The 16,896-nt window shown below is 37.1% G+C and overlaps 1 protein-coding gene across 1 annotated transcript in view; it reads left to right on the forward strand.

Moving 5' to 3' along the window:
• LOC150097276 (BAI1-associated protein 3-like) overlaps window positions 1-16,896 on the forward strand; it is a 533,976-nt gene that overhangs the window by 57,398 nt on the left and 459,682 nt on the right. The window contains 2 exon segments of the mRNA XM_090407633.1: window positions 8,687-8,854; window positions 13,104-13,170. Of these exon segments, the coding sequence (XP_090263759.1) occupies window positions 8,687-8,854; window positions 13,104-13,170 (235 nt within the window).

The raw sequence follows: 16,896 nt of genomic DNA on the forward strand, positions 1-16,896 counted from the left end.
ATTCAGTTGTTTGCGGATGATGCGAAGCTTGGAAGGATTATTAGTAATAGTGCAGATGTGGTAACCCTGCAAGAGGATTTAAATAAGCTAGATAGATGGGCAAATGAATGGGGGTGTCAGTTTAATGCAGCAAAATGTAAGGTCTTGAGGTTTGGGAAACATCGATGGGATGCTGCATACTCTATGGGAGGAGTTATACTGGAGGAAGTAGGGGAGACAAGAGATCTGGGGTTGATGATTGATAGAAACCTGAAGTTTAGGGGACATATTGCAAAGGTGGTGAAGGTAACACAGAGGATTGCTGCTATTATGAGAAGGACACTGACCTGCAGAGATAAGAGGGTTATCATTCCATTGTATAAGTCTCTGATCAGACCACACTTGGACTATTGTTCTCAGATTTGGTCCCCAGGATTTGAAGGGGATAAATTAACTGTGGAAAGGATACAAAGACGGATGACAAAGATGGTTTCAGGACTGTACAAGGATAGTTATGAGGATCGGCTGAGAGAATGTGGACTGCAGAGTTTGGTGGATAGAAGAAGGAGAGGTGATATGATTGAGACTTTTAAACTGTTGAGAGGTGGTTACAGGGTTGACACTGGGGAGTTCTTTCGCTTGGTTGATCAGCGGGAAGGAGTGATGACAAGAGGCCATCCCTGGAAGTTACGAAAGGAAACTGTGAGCAAGAGGGTAAGGAGTGGTTTCTTTGTGTGGAGGGTGGTTGAGCCGTGGAATGCATTGCCTGATGGAGTGGTGGGAGCGAGAACGGTCAGTGGGTTTAAGGAGTGGTATGATAAACTTTGTGTTTCTCAGGGGGGGACCTCCCCTCGATGAGTCTTGACAGACTTTATGTCTTAGAAAGGACCTCCCTCGATGAGTCTTTTGACTCCTTGGAGGCCTGAATAATAATAATAATAATAATAATTTCTTCATTGTAAGAAGTTATTTGAACAAACATGCCCATTTTGTTTTTCTCTCTCCCCCCCTTTCTCCACAAATATTGCATGATTCACAAAAAAACAGGACAGACTGAAAACTCTAAAACCTCTCTTTTTAAACGTTTCATGTGATCCATGATTTGTTCAACAATGCCATCTAAAAAAAAAAAAAAAGGGGAGGAGGGGATAAAAATAAAATGCCTATTTAATGAAAATTACAACTGGAGTGGGACTGTTCTTGGTTATGTGGAAGTTTTTTGCATTATAAATTGTGTTATACATTTTGTATGTTACCAGTCTATGGCTATTCCTCTCTCTCTCTCCCTCCCCTGTTTAAGGGTCATGGGCATCTCAATGACATTGCTTTCCACTTGCATTGTGTGAGTCACAGAAGTTTGACATGAGGTATAGCTATGGTGACCATACATCCTGATTTTTATGGTTGTGGCCTTGTTTTTCTCAGAAAATCTGGTTGGACACCAAAATGTACCCTCTTTTGAGCTCAGTCACTTAGATTATTAATCAAATTATTGCCATCATAACTATGCAAATATGCATGCATGGCATGCATGCATGCACATGCACAGTAGCATACTGAAATGCACAGTCCTACTCATGATTAGTAATATATTATTGCTGGTTAGCAATAAACATTGATAGTTTTTCTGAATTTTTTTCTCTTTGTCATGAATAAATTGCAGATGGCAGAAAACACAACTATCAGTATCGACTCTGAAATCAATGCTTGTTCTCAAATCTGATTTCCATTTATCATGCTTGGAATTTCATACATTTTTAAAAGACTGCCCAGATTTATTGAAGATGATCTTGTGATGTGACAAGCACAATAAGAGAACAGTTAATTTTTACAAATACTTTTGTGTGATATTAATATATATGAGTATTTTTTTATAAATTAATAATGCTTTTAATGTTTTTAATTAAAATTAGTTAAACTACTATACAAATTATTGATTTAGTAAATAAATGTTATCATACAACTACAAAATGTAGTAATATGTGTTTTTATTTTATTTGGCTAAATGGCCACAAAACCTTGAACACGCATGAAGTAACTTCACGACTGGGAAACTTGTATATAGAGGCTAATGACTTCACATCAATTGCCTTAGTATTCCATAATGCAAAGCACATATCCTTACAGACATGTATAATGCTGTGTATTATGGGAAGGGCCACTGCCCAGATTGGTTCTGATCTTTATTGAGGTCTCATCAGTGGGAGCCGTACTCAGAAGTGATACTAAGGTTGAAGTAATGCAGAAGTCATATTTCCATATACAAGTAGCCAAAAGGTGTCACACCTTATCACTAAAATACACTGGATTAGAGATTAATGTTGAAAGTTTTTCCACTTGGTTATATGAGGGGTGGTCTGAAAAGTTCTCGGCCTAACAATGAAAAAACCAGTTTATAATTTCAAAATTGTTTTTATTTTTCAACATGATCTCCCTTAAGACTAATACATTTATTCCAGTGATGCTCTAGTGCCATTATCCTGTCCCTGTAGTGGTTCTCAGCAGTGGCGTAGCTAGAGCTTTTGCTGCCTGGGGCAGTCCCTGAGTTTGCTGCCACCTCTCAATACACACCAAAAATATTACAGAAAGTCAAAACGATGTATAGGGAAATAAATTAAAACACTATGTTTATTTTTGGAGTAAAACTTTAATTCCAACGTTCTAAAATGTTATTTTTCTTGCTTTTCTGTTAGCAAAATCTCGATGACATTGTTGTAGTCTATTTTATCACTCAGTTCCTGTACTGTAGACAGTATGGCAAAATTTCTTAAACATAAGGGACCCATTGTAGATCTTAGGTAATTCTTAATCAGTTTTAATTTAGAAAAACTCCTCTCACAATTAGCAACACTTACAGAAATTGTGAGGAAAATTAGCAGTAGTATTACAATATTTGGAACTGAGTTCTTGAGACTGTATTTTAGAATAAACTGCAAAAGATCAAGGGGACTGTCCTTCCATGTCTCTGTTTCGTCTTGCGTAGCAGCAACAAAAATAAAACTCTGAAGTCTTTTTCTCTCAACGAGGAACTCTTCTTTATTAATGTCATCATGATCATGATTTAGTTGACATTCGTATTTATCATTCAAAAGATTCGATGGAGTAAGGAAGACATATTTTTCAGCAAGAACATGAAGCTGTTGAAATGATGTGGTGATTTCTTGGATCAGTCTGTCCAGTGAAAAAACATTTCTCTCCTCAACTCAGTTTCGTATGACAATTCAGCATCTCATGATTCTTCACCTGCCATCAGTTTCTTCTTTCTACACCGATGATCCATGACTATTCCCAGATCATCACAAATTTTTTTGGCTTAAGTTACTGAATTGTTAACTAATTCATCCCTATTTTCAGTTAAACATGCTTTTAAAGCCTCAAGTTTTATGTCACATTGTTGTATATTCAATCCTTTGGTTTGGAGGTAGACTTGTGTGTCATTAATTTCTAGAAGAATGGATTCCCACAGCCCAAGAAAGCACAGGAAGGAAAACAATTGTAATGCAACAAGCAGCATGCCAGCATCTGACCTGGTAACTCTATTTCCTTCTTCACCAGTTAAATGTTCTACAGTACTTAAGATTGTTGAGTAATTCTTTTACAACACTCCCAGCATCTCCCTGTGCACTCCACCAAGTTTCTGCTACTCGCTTGACACTTTTACCAGTGACTGAAGTCAGAATATCCCAGCGATGGGTTGAGGAATTAAAAAACGTGAACAAACGCTCCACGGTAACAGAATTCACAGTAACAGAAGCTGCATGTGCACCTGCCAAATTCAGCGAGTGATTTGCACATGCGACAAATTCTGCTTTTCCATTAATTTCCTTGATGTATCTCTGAAAGTCAGTATGTTGACCAGCCATCACAGCAGCATTATCATATGCTTGTCCTCTACAATTTTGAATATCAATCCCATCATTTTCTAATTTTTGCAAAATCATAGTTGAAATATTCTCGGTGGTTTTTACCTTTTGTTTCAATGAAATCAACAAATCATTCCGCAACCTTTACTTTATTTCCATCGATCATAACATAGTGTAAAACTTGGCTCGCTTTGATCCTTATGAGAAATATCAGGGGTGCTGTCAAATATCATAGAAAAATACTTTTCTTCTTACTTTTATCCAAAATTTCTATAAACTCATTCTGAATAGTTCTCAATTGCCTTGTCATGAGTTTTATTGTTTTATTTTTAAGAATTTGAATTATAGTATGATAGGGAAATGTAACAGTTTTGTTATATTTATATTTTATTTATTTTAGTTGTAAGTATAGTTGTTAAAAACAATTATTAATTAAGTAATAAAAATTACTAAGTCAACATAAATAAAAGAATCGTCAAAAAATTGTGTTTCACGTGAAAACTCCCAAAAAATGCCCTCCAGGGCGGACTGCCCCCCACCGCCTCCCCTAGCTACTCCACTGGTTCTCAGTAAGAGCTGCAAAATACCTCTCTACAGCTGCAATCACCTCTTGATTCAAAGAAAAATGTTGACCAGATAGAGGAAGAGTTCTAGTTTTGGGAAGAGATAGAATTCAGAGGAAGCCAAATCTTGAGAACAAGGTGGATGTTCCAGCAATTCATAGTGCACATCCCTTAATTTTCCCATTGCCAAAACACCTTTGTGGGCAGGTGCATTGTTCTAATGAAAGATGATTTTTTTCTTCTCGAAACCGGATCTTTTCTCACGAATTTTTTCATCTGGTCTGGTTAAAAGATCAGAATAATATTCTCCAGTTATTGTTTTACCCATTTCAAGATAATTAATAAACAAAATGCCTTTAGCATCCCAAAATACCAATGCATGACCTTTCCTGCTGATGGAACTGACTTTGTCTTCTTTGGTGCTGAACAACTGGCCACTGTCCACTGTTTTGACTACTGTTTGGATTCTGGTGTGTAATGGTGAATCCAAGTCTCATCCATAGTAAAAAATCTATATGCAAAATCAGTTTCATTTTTGTTAAAATGCTCCAAGCACTGTTCAGAATTTTTCATGCGAGTGCATTTTTGATCTGCTGAGAGCAAGAGCAGCACCCATCTTGCGCAAAGCTTTTTCATTTGCAATTCTTCATGCAAAATATATCCTACATGTTCTTTTGAAATGTCTATAATCTCAGGAATTTCACGCGCTTTGACTCGCCGGCCATCCAGTACCATATCGTGCACTTGATCAATGATTTCTGGTGTTACACTTTTTGGATGTCCTTCCCCTGGATCATTTTGAAGGCTGGTATGGCCATGTCTAAACTCGGCAGTCCATTTCTTAATTGTCAAAACGAAGGAGAAGAATGCCCATAAACTTTTATGAATGTCGAATGAATTTCTTTTGGCATTAAACCTTCTTTTACAAAGAATTTTATAATCTCATGATACTCAATTTTATTCATTTCAAGGATACAGACAATACTTTTGCTTCAGACAGCTGTATAAAACAAACTACTTCATAGAGAACTTCCTGTGTGCAGCAGTTGACTGACACATTTAATGAAGGCTGTTCCCAACCCATATCTCACTGAACTATGCACAGTTCAGTGGAATTGAAGAGGATCAGTACTGGCAGTTGCATGCTTATGTGGAAACTAATTTTTGCAAGGAACTGGAAAGTTTGTCTACGGTGGTGTCAGCAATACCATGATTGGATACTGGAAGACTGGAAAAAAAGGCATGTGGTCTGATGAGTCATGGTACACCTTGTTCTATACTAATGGTAGCCAGAAAGTTTGGCACAAGTCCCATGAAGTAATGCACCTCACTTTCCTTGTAAACACAACTTAAGGTTATGGAGGTGGTGTCATGGTGAGGGGCATGTTCTCTTGGGACGGAACAGGTCCTGTGATGTCGCTGAAAGGTCAGGTATGTCCTCCAAGGAATATCTGAACATTATTGCCAATCACGTCCATCTTGCAATGTTGACTTTTTATCCAGCAGTGATGATTGTTTCATGGATGGCAATACTACTGTCCATTGCACAAGAATTGTCCAAAAGTGGTTCAGCAAGTGAGACAGCAACTTTCACCATCTTCCCTGGCCACCATGAAGCCCAGATCTGCCCATTGAGAATGTATGGGACATGTTAGAAAAACAGATCTGGGAGAAAAGTCCTCTTCCATCAAATCTGAGGCAGTTAAAAGACTGTCTAGTGAATGCTTGGTATGTCGTAGATATAGATGCAATCCCTCACCTTGTGGAATCTATGGCAAACTGCATATGTGCTATAATTCAGACTAAAGGAGATCCAACATGATATTAAATAAAAGTTTCTAATTCAATGGCCAGTATCTGTATAACTTTCTGAGCAGATTTTATAGTATAAGTGCAGAATACTTTATAGGACTGCTTTTGTCATTTCAGAGATCACTAGATATGTTGGAAGTCTTTCCACTTGTTGAAAGTTTATTTTTCACTTGGTTAGAGTATAATAAATTTAGTTTAATCCTTTATCCAAGTGTGAGCAAACAAAGTTTGCGCCTGAAAGTATCTTCAGGACTGGGATAAGGTGGTACAACACCAGGACACTCCTTGCAAAGGTGGAGCAAGCTACCAAGATTCCTATCTCAGTATCTTTCATAATGCAAAACAGGAGATGTGTTTTGCATTATGGGAGATATGATACTGAGATAGGAGTGTTGGTAGCTCGCTCCACCTTTGCAAGGAGTGCCCTGGTGTTGTACCATCTTTCCACTTGGTTATACTATAAATTAAAGATGCCAAGAAATTATATACTTAGTTTAATCCTTTATCCAAGTGTAAGCAAGCAAGTTTGCACCTGAACTATTTTCAGGATTGGGCCAACTCGTATAAAGAAGCTAATGACTTCACATCACTTGCCTTAGTATCCCATAATGCAAAGCATATCTCCTTGTGGACATGTATAATGCAATGCATTATGGGAAGGGTCACTACCCAGACTGGTTTTGACCTTTATTGTAGTCTCATCAGTGGGAGCCAGACCCAGAGGTGATACTAAGGTTGAAGTAATGCAGAAGTCACATTTTCATATACAAGTAGCCAAAAGGTGGCACACCTTATTATTAAAATACTCTGGATTAGAGAAAGTTGTTGGAAGAGAAACAAAGAGAGAGAAGTTGTTGGATCACTAGATATATTTAATAATAATAATAATAATAATTTGTTTTTCTTGACATTTCTTTTTGAAGATCATTAGAACAAACAAGAATTCCACACAGCAATCACATTATAAGCTACATTAGAAGAATGGATAGAGCCATTTATACATTAAAATAATGCATAAGATAAATTAAAGATACTAAGAAATTATTATTATTATTACATAACACCTCCAGGGAATCCAAAGACTCATCAAGGGAGGACACTTACTCTACAACACTCCATCTCCACCACTCCCCCAACTGCAACTACCTTCATCATCTACACTAACACCATCTACCACTGACCATCACCACTAGTAATTTCAGGAACAATCACAAACATCCCTGCCCACGGTGGGATTCGAACCCACAGCCTTTTGGCTGGTAAGCGGATACGCTAACCACTCGGCCAACCAGGCAGATTAAACATATACTTGGTTTAATCCTTTATCCAAGTGTAAGCAAACAAGTTTGTGCCTGAACTATTTTCAGGACTGGGGCAACTCATGGTAAAGGTGTATGACTTCACATCACTTGCTTTAGTATCCCATAATGCAAAGCACATATCCTTACAGGTATGTATAATACTGTGCATTATGGGGCCACTACTCAGACTGGTTTCAACCTTTATTGAAGTCTCATCAGTGGGAGCCAGACCCAGAGGTGATACCAAGGTTGAAGTAATACAGAAGTCATATTTTTATATACGAGTAGCCAAAAGGTGTTACACCTTATTATTATACCAAGGCAAGTGATGTGAACTCATAAACCTTTACCACGAGTTGCCCCAGTCCTGAAAATAGTTCAGGCGCAAACTTGTTTGCTTACACTTGGATAAAGGATTAAACTAAGTATATAATTTCTTGGTATCTTTAATTTATAGTATAACCAAGTGGAAACACTTTCAACAATGCATAAGATACTTATGATTTTGGATATTTTAATCTATTGCACAATCAACAGTTTATTGGCATCAGGATCTGATCAGTAGCTTATATAAACATTCAAAATTTATAAATTTAAATTTAATTGATTATTAATTTGAATAAAAGAGACATTTTAAAATGATATATGGTAACCACCAAAAGGAGGAAAAGTCAGGAATATTAGTAATATTTCCGCATTGAATTCATGATTTTTCTGCATTGAAATATAGGAAAAAGCCTGATATGCACAGTAGATAAGTATATATTAATATACGCAAGCGACTATTATCTGAATAAATGGCAGGTCTTCTATACTTGTATTTTAAATGAATCCATTAACCAATATTATGTTATTTGCAACAAAATTTTATTTCTGATATTATATGTGTTGAGTATAGCATCGTTAAACAATGGCAGATATAGGCACCACACTTTCAAATACATCATAGGCCTAAAGAGTTTTTAAATTAATAACACTTGAAACTATGAAGGAAAAAAAATCACTTTCGAGTGTAAGCGATGTGATCTGACAATGACATTTAATATGCTATTTAATTTTCTTTCTTAGTTTGTGTGTTATCCTATTGATTCCCTATTAGATTTATCAGATTTACCATATTGAATTGAAGCTAAGCGCTTTCATGGTTTTAACCATTTTTCATTTCTAGTGGGAAGAACTCTATATTGAGGTTTTATATACAATTAAGCATAAACTGGGAGCAAATAGTAGTGGCTATTTAGTATATGCAGAAGATCTCTATGAATATGCCCAAGAAGCATTTTGCATATCTAACGATAATCATCGCCGTCTTTTTACTATAGCTCAAGAAGAAAAGGTATTGTTTATTGTTTTAAAATATTTATTTATTCCATTTTATAGTGGTATTATAATTACTAATAATTTATTAGTGATCAACATATGACTATGTGGATCTTAGACTTAATTTATTATTATTATTATTATTGTTATTATTATTATTATTATTTGACACTTCCAGGGAGGCGTAAGACTCATCGAGGGAGGGCACCTACTCTACAACTCTCTGTCTCCACCACTCAACCTCATCCACAAACTTCCTCATCTACACCAACACCATCTACTGCCCACCATCACCACTATTATTTTCAGAGACAATCACAAACATCCATGCCCATGGCGGGATTCAAACCCGCAGCCTTTTGGCTGGAGAGCGGATACTCTAACCACTCGGTCAACCAGGCCGGCAAAAAATTTTTCTGTTGAGGCAGATTAAATTGTATTATATGAGTATCTCCAACATGGCCCATCACAGAAGACCTACACTAACTAACCTTTGTACACACAATACCTCATACTTCTTATTAAACTCATTCACTTTCAGGGCATTCACAACTACTTCTGGCAATCCATTCTGTTCATGCACTACTCTCAGGGGTGTGCCAGTAGTGTCCAGCACCTGTGTGCAAAACTTTAGTTGGCACCCCTATACCCAGTAGCACGCCATTAGTGTCCGGTGCCTGTGTGCAAAACTTTAGTTGCCATCCCTATCCCCCCCCTCCTCCAATAAAAAAATCACTTTAAAAAAACGTTTTTTTTTAAGTATTTCCTCCTCTTTGGCACCTTTACTATCCTGGCACCTGTCTGCGTTGCACACATTGCACATATGGCTGGCGCACCCCTGACTACTCTCCAAGAAAAAAATCTAGTCAGTCTTCACACTCTTAAACAACTACCAGGGATAACTCATAGTTTTCTCTCTCTTTATATTCATCATGTATTGAATATAAACCTTTCTTTTGAGTCAATCTTATAGAATATAAGGTTGATATGACAACCTTATATCGTCAACATAGCATTCCAGAGACTTATCACCAGCTTGGTCACTTGTTTCTGAGCAGTGGTCAAGATCTGAAAAAATCAGAATCTTATAAAATCTTATAAAATTTATAAAATCTTACTGGTGCTTTGTATCATTCATCCACTTAACTCCCACTTGGTTTATCTTTCTGTTCTTGGTATGCAGTCTGATCATGCTTCTCTCAAACAATCCCTGACAACTTTCCGTGCCCTACTAACATTAATTCTTTATAGTTTCTTAAGCTGTGGCACTGTTTGGAGCTGTGTTCTAATTGCCAACTTTGTAGTTCCACCTAAACCCTTTCTTAACTTTGGATTATTCTACATTTTTAGAAACCTTCCAAACACAACTGCATGGTCACTTTCTCCAGTTGGAGACAGAGTTTCTACTGTGGTTATGAATACATCTTCTGATGTTATTACCAGATCCAGCACTCTCACACCATCTCCAGTCTCCTCCAAAACATGCTGTTTCAGGTAATTATCCCTTAGTAACTGTACAAATTTCAATTCCATTTGCCATGTGCCCTTTTGTTCTTCTAATCTATATCTTGATAGTAAAAGATCCCATAATAATTGCTTTGCTTGCACTAATTATACTAATCCTATTGGTCTATAGCAGCAACCAACAATATATTTTGTCCTCTTGGTCTCTATTTTATATCAGATAGTCTCAAATGAACCATCTCCCTGAGATCTAAATTGCTCCTGAACTTCTGCTTTTGTTAATTGAAGTTTGTCAGCTATCATTGGCAGTACGTACCCCTCCTGCTCTCTTCTTTTATATGTAATATCCCTTACATTCTATCCCTTTAACTACAAGTATATCATTTTCTCTCAACCAAGTCTTGCTAGTGCCAACAATGTTTGGCCGTGCAGCTGACCAATGCCCAAAAGTCTTCTCCTTTATTTCTGATACATCTTGCTTTTGTGTACATATATTTTAGCATCCCCTTACATAATGTCATTACCAATCTGTTTGTTGACACCTTTGAAACTGCATTTGGCATTGTATAATCCTTTCTGTACACATACTCATTTGTCCCAGCAGTGGCTCAACCCACTCTTGACTGTATCCCCCCCCTCAAGTCTTGGAGTTAGATTTTACATTTCTAACCTCGCTCTCTCTTTCTCTCTAAACATCTAACTCCAAGGATGATTGAAAGGACTTGTATAAGTCCTTTCATCCATCCACTTCACTTCATACATCTATAAACTGCATGCCATTCCTTGTGCACAATCTCCCCATTGATTCATTTGCAATTGTGGCAGTTCTCTGTTCATTTCTATCATATCAATACAACAGGCTCCTAGCTTTTACTTTCTCACTCTGCTTTTTCACTTCTATCATCAGCAACTCTTTCATATATTCTCTCAGTGCATATTTCTTACCTTTAAAATCATTCATGCTTGCCAAAACAGTTATCTCTTTCGCTTTTCTCTTCTGGAAACTAATTTCTCTAACATCCTTGCTTTCACCCTTGGAATACTTTCTTCTTACTCCTAGTTTCTGTCTTTCATACTTTTCTCTTTCATTCTCCATCCTACTGTACTACATGCCAATTGTTTCTTGAGTTGCCCAAGCTTGCATTTTGTCTGAAGAGATCCATGTAAGCATGCTATTTCTCTGCTTGCTGTCACCTCATCATCCACATTACCTTCTGCCATTTCTTTCATATTCTCACTCATATTCTGTCCACTGTCACTGATTACTTCCACCATTCGCACATCATCAAATTGGATAATGACAATGATGCAGAGGACCCTGATATGCAGAAATAAAGAGCATGATGCTATTATATAAGGCCTTGATCAGACCTCATAGATTTGGTCACCAGGTTTTCATGGTGATGGGGATATGTTAGAAAGGGTACAGAGAAGATTCACAAAGGTGGTCAGTGTTCTTTTGAATGTGGAGTATGAGGACAGATTGAGAGAATGTCAATTGCAAAGCCTCATGAATAGGAGGAGGAGAGGGAATATGAATGAGACACATAAGTTAGTCAGGGGTTGTTATCAGGTTGACATGGAAGAGATTTTTCATAGAATGGGAAGAGGGATAGAACAACAGGACATCCCTGAAAACTGTATAAGGAGGGTGTGGGCAGAGTATTGAGGAGAAGGTTCTTTACATGGAAAGTGGTTGGTGAGTGATATACATTTATACATTGCCTGAATGTGTTGTGAATATAGACATATTGAATCAATTTAAGGCATGGTTGAATGAGCTTTGGGTGTGATAGTGTGTACTTCCCACAATGAGTTTCTGACTCCATGGAGGTCAGATGATAATAATAATAATAATAATAATTCTCTACACCAATTAATATTAATTACTTAATTTTCCTGCTTTTCACATGCACAATTCTTTCAATGCACAAACATTTCTGACATACCCTCTCTCTCTCTCTCTCTCCACTTTTGCTTTCATATCATAAATCATTCAGTCTTGGAAATGAATGCATTGAACACACTCAACAATCTCTGGTTCATGTTCAACTAATTGAATAAGGAAGCCTTGGGCCTCCATTATTCTCTTATGAATCAGTGTCATGCAAAACAATTTTTAAAAGATTCATATTAAAGTTCACAAACAAACAAGCACGCTCAACTACACAGTCTACAAAAGTGAAATACTAGCAATAATAATTACAAAAATTACTAATATTTATTAAAATTAAGAGTTATTTATATTGCCACATACAGCAGTTACTTGTGTGCATGATGCTAGTGCTACATAGGACTCCCTGGAGGTATTACGTAATAATGTGGTGGATAAGGGTGTGCAGACTAGATTTTTTGCTTGAGAGTAGTGAATGAGTGGAAGTAGTTGTGAGTGAATGAGTTTAAGGAGAGGTGTGATAGGTATTGTGTGTATAAAGGTTAGTGTAAGTCTCCCACAATGAGTCTTCTGACTTCAAGTAATCTTATGTGCTACCTTAGCAATATTTCCTCTAAACTTTAACTCTCTGTCTACCACCACTCCTAAATCTAGCTTCATCTATTTCCTGGGGTATAGGTGCCATCGATGTGATACATGGCTTGTATTCTATTTATCCCAAAATGCATATACCTGTATACTACTATTACTATTAATAATAATAATAATAAATATCAAGATTCGGAAAGGCTCTAATTTGTTTATAGCAATAAGTTTTTTTGTTTTTTTTAATTATTGTAACACAGCAAAATTCACTGACTTGTAGTTGTTGCTTATATTACGGTAATAACATGTTTTGTATTTTCAGCCTCCTATACTTGTCTTAAATGCAGTGGTTGTGGAAGCTCAGGATCTAGAAGCAAAAGATCCAAATGGTAATACATTTTTGCATTAATTATTTTACATATTAAGTCACCTTTACTTCATTAATAACAAATTACAGAATGAAATTTTCATGTCATTTGTTATAGTCAACAACCCTTTCACAAAATTACTGTTTTTACTATTTACTATTATTTTTACTATTATTACTACTTATTGCTATTACTATTAAAGCAGAAAGGGAAATACCCTCAGTTGAGCATGGAGAGATCACATTGAATGAGTGGCATCAGTGGAACTAGCTGTAGATCCAGAAATGAGCTGTTGTGTTTGTATACAAATGCTAGAAGTAAGATGAAATGGTTGCACTAATTGCGTCTGTTCACCCAAAGATTGTTGGAATAAGTGAGACATGGTTGGAAGAGGACGACATCCTGACAAGAATAGAGATGGAAGAGTATGATGTGTTTCTTGGGGATAGAAGGGGTAAAAAGGGAGGGGGAGTGCTATTGATGATAGAGAAAGAGTTATGTCCATACAAAGTAGAGATGCAAGAGGGAAATAGTGCCAGTGGTTTAGAAGCAGTATGGTGTGAGATAGAGGTGAATGGAATCAAATACTTGGTTGGATGTTGTTATAGACCAGGTTAATGTAGATGATAAGGTTTAGATTTATGGAGGTATTTGAAGGTAAAGGACTGGAAAATAGAGGTTCTTTATTTATGTGGGCATTTAGCTGATCAAGACGTACTTCTTTCCTGATAGTGTCTTCATATTGTAAAGTTGATGATCTGTGAAGTCTGCATTTTTGGTTCCAATGTTTATAAGTTTTTAGAGAGATATGATCACTTTGGTAGCTTCCGATATTAATTATGAATTTTATGGTTGCAAATTTTTGTCTGTCCTCCAGCAGGTCAAGCCCACATTCTTGTTACCAAACTCTGTACAAAAAAAGAACCAAAAGAAATGCTCAAAGAAAAAGGCCTAAATACTACCAACTTTCTTTCATCCTCCAAACAGGTTATTTGTTATACCAACGGATCATCAGACACCAATATGATTAATTGAGGCACTGGTGTTCTCCTTCTACTCCCGAAAGGTGAAAAATTTTCAATAAAAGTTGGATCTGGGAGAATCGCTTCAAATTTTACCAGTGAACTCTACGCAATAAATAAAGCACTAGAAGCCTACTTAAAACAATCATCATCTCAACAATCTGAAGGAATTATAATTTACAGTGACTCAAGATCAGCTATGGAGGCAATCAAAAATGGCAATACCAAGCTCACACAAGACATCCATAAACTCTTAAATCAACTAAAGTGTTTAGGAAAAAGTTGCATTTTACAATGGATTCCTGCTCATGTAGGCATGGATTACAGTTGAGTTCTCTGGCCTCTTTTGCAACATCAAATTCCCGAATTCAGTGCTGACAGAAGGACCTCCACCATGATAGCAAGACTACGAACAGGACATTATAGAGGAATGAAGATCAATATGGATGATACGAGAACATATAGAAACTGCAACAACTGCCCCAATACTGAACTGACACCCACTCACATCTTTACCTGTCCAGCAATTGCAGCAGCCTTGCAAGAAATAGATCCTAATCCTGAACAACAGCTCTATACAAACAAAATCATCGACATATCCAAAACAGTACAAGGAGCACATGGAAACATCTAAGACTCTTCAAAGGACAAGACAACAACAATGTAGATGATGGGGTGATAATGAAATGTATGATCAAATTAGAAAAGCTAATAAGAAAAGAGTAATCATTATGGGTGATTTTAATTATGGTAATATAGACGGGAACAATGAGATAGCAACTGGAAGTAATGAAAATGAGTTTCTTGAATTTTTGAGGGATAACTACCTCAGACAGTATGTAACAGAGGGCACGTGAGGATTGAGGGTCTTGGATTTCGTCATCTCATCAGAGGATGTAATTATAAATGAGGTGTCAAATCATCCACCAATTGATGAGAGTGACCATGAGGTGATTACCTGGGTTGTTGCCAGCAGTGTGAGGACCTCTGTGAGAAAAGGGTATATGTGGAACTACAAGGGGGGAGGGATTATGAAGAGCTCAGCAGACAGCTTGTGGGTGTAGCATGGAATGAGGAGTTAGCTGGAAAAGAGATCTATGCAGCTTGGGGGATTTTCAAAAACTATCTAGTAGATGCAATGTCTAAATATATTCCAAGAGTGAGAAGGTTAAATAAGGTAGGTGTGAGATGGATGAATAAAGAGATTAAGCAAGCGATACAGAGAAAAAGGACATTATGGAGGCAGCATAAAAGAATGGAAATAACCCATTTCATGAAGTCTACAAAAACCAAGCAAGGAGGGTGACTTGGTTGGTGAGGGTAGCTAAAGTGAGGTATGAACAGCAGTTAGCTAATGAAGCCAAAAAGAATCCTAAAAAGTTCCTTCGATATGTAGCCAGCAAAAGAAAGAATGATTACAGAAGGATGGCATTGATTGGAGAAAATAGTATAAAGACAGCTGTTGCAAAATGTGTGGTGGAGATACTTAATGAGCAGTTCATAAAGGTCTTTCGATCTTGTGAATGTGACTCCATGGAGAGATTGAGAGCAGTTGATGATAGGGAGGAGAGACTGACGGTAAGTGAGCAAGAGGTGTAAGGGGAATTGAGCAAACTAGATGTTAATAAGGCTGTGGGACTTTATAATATATCACCACGTATTCTGGAGGAATGTGCCAGGGAGTTGACACCTGCCTTGACATATTTTTTTTAATACGAGTCTTGCACTCTGTCATTGTGCCACTTCATAAAGGAGGTGATCGAACTCAAGCACAAGCTATAGGCCTATCTGTGTGTCAGGTGTTGTGGTTAAGTTGTTGGAGAAGCCTGTGAGAACTAGGATCCAGAATTGAGTTGACAGCAATGGTATTATCTTTGATGGACAGCATGGATTTGCTAAAGGGAGGTCATGTTTTAGTAATCTACTTAAGTATTACAATAAAATAACTGCTTCCTTGGACAGAGGAGAAGGATACACAGTAATATACTTGGATTTCGCAAAGGCTTTTGATAGATTACCTCATGATAAGTTGATATTCAAACTAGCGCAGATGGGGTTGGATATTAAATTAGTGCATTGGATTGGAGACTGGCTATCTGATAGGTATCAACAAACTGTGTATGGGGGAGCGATATCCAGGAAAAGGAAAGTCACTAGTGGAGTGCCTCAGGGGTCTGTTTTAGTACCATTACTATTTAACTTGTATATTAATGATATTGGTGAAGATTTGTATGGAGATATTCAGTTGTTTGCGGATGATGCAAAGTTGGGACGAACCATGAAGAGTAGAGAAGATATTGTGACCTTACAAGAAAACTTGAATAAATTGAGTGGTTGGGCACAGAAATGGGGATGTGAGTTCAATGTTTTCAAAATATAAGGTTTTAAAATTTGAAAAACAAAGATGGGATGCAGACTTTATGCTTGGTGAGGATATATTGTTGTAGGTTGAAGAAATAACTGATCTGAGGGTAATAATTGATAAGGATCTGAAATTTAGTGAACACATGGCCAAAATTGTGAAGACAACACAAAGGCTTCAGGGAATGATGTGGAGGACACTGATTTGTAGAAGTAGGGAGATTCTTGTTCCATTGTATAAGGCTTTGATTAGGCCACACACGGACTATTGTGCCCAGATTTAGTTACCTGGTTTTCAGAAGTACGAAGAGATGTTGGAAAGGGGCCAAAGGCGACTGACTAAGGTAGTTTCTAACCTCTGGAA

Source organism: Typopeltis vanoorti, chromosome 17 (genome assembly GCF_054136105.1).
Source record: "Typopeltis vanoorti isolate ZY-2024b chromosome 17, IOZ_Tvanoo_1.0, whole genome shotgun sequence".
NCBI classification, from domain to species: domain Eukaryota; kingdom Metazoa; phylum Arthropoda; class Arachnida; order Uropygi; family Thelyphonidae; genus Typopeltis; species Typopeltis vanoorti.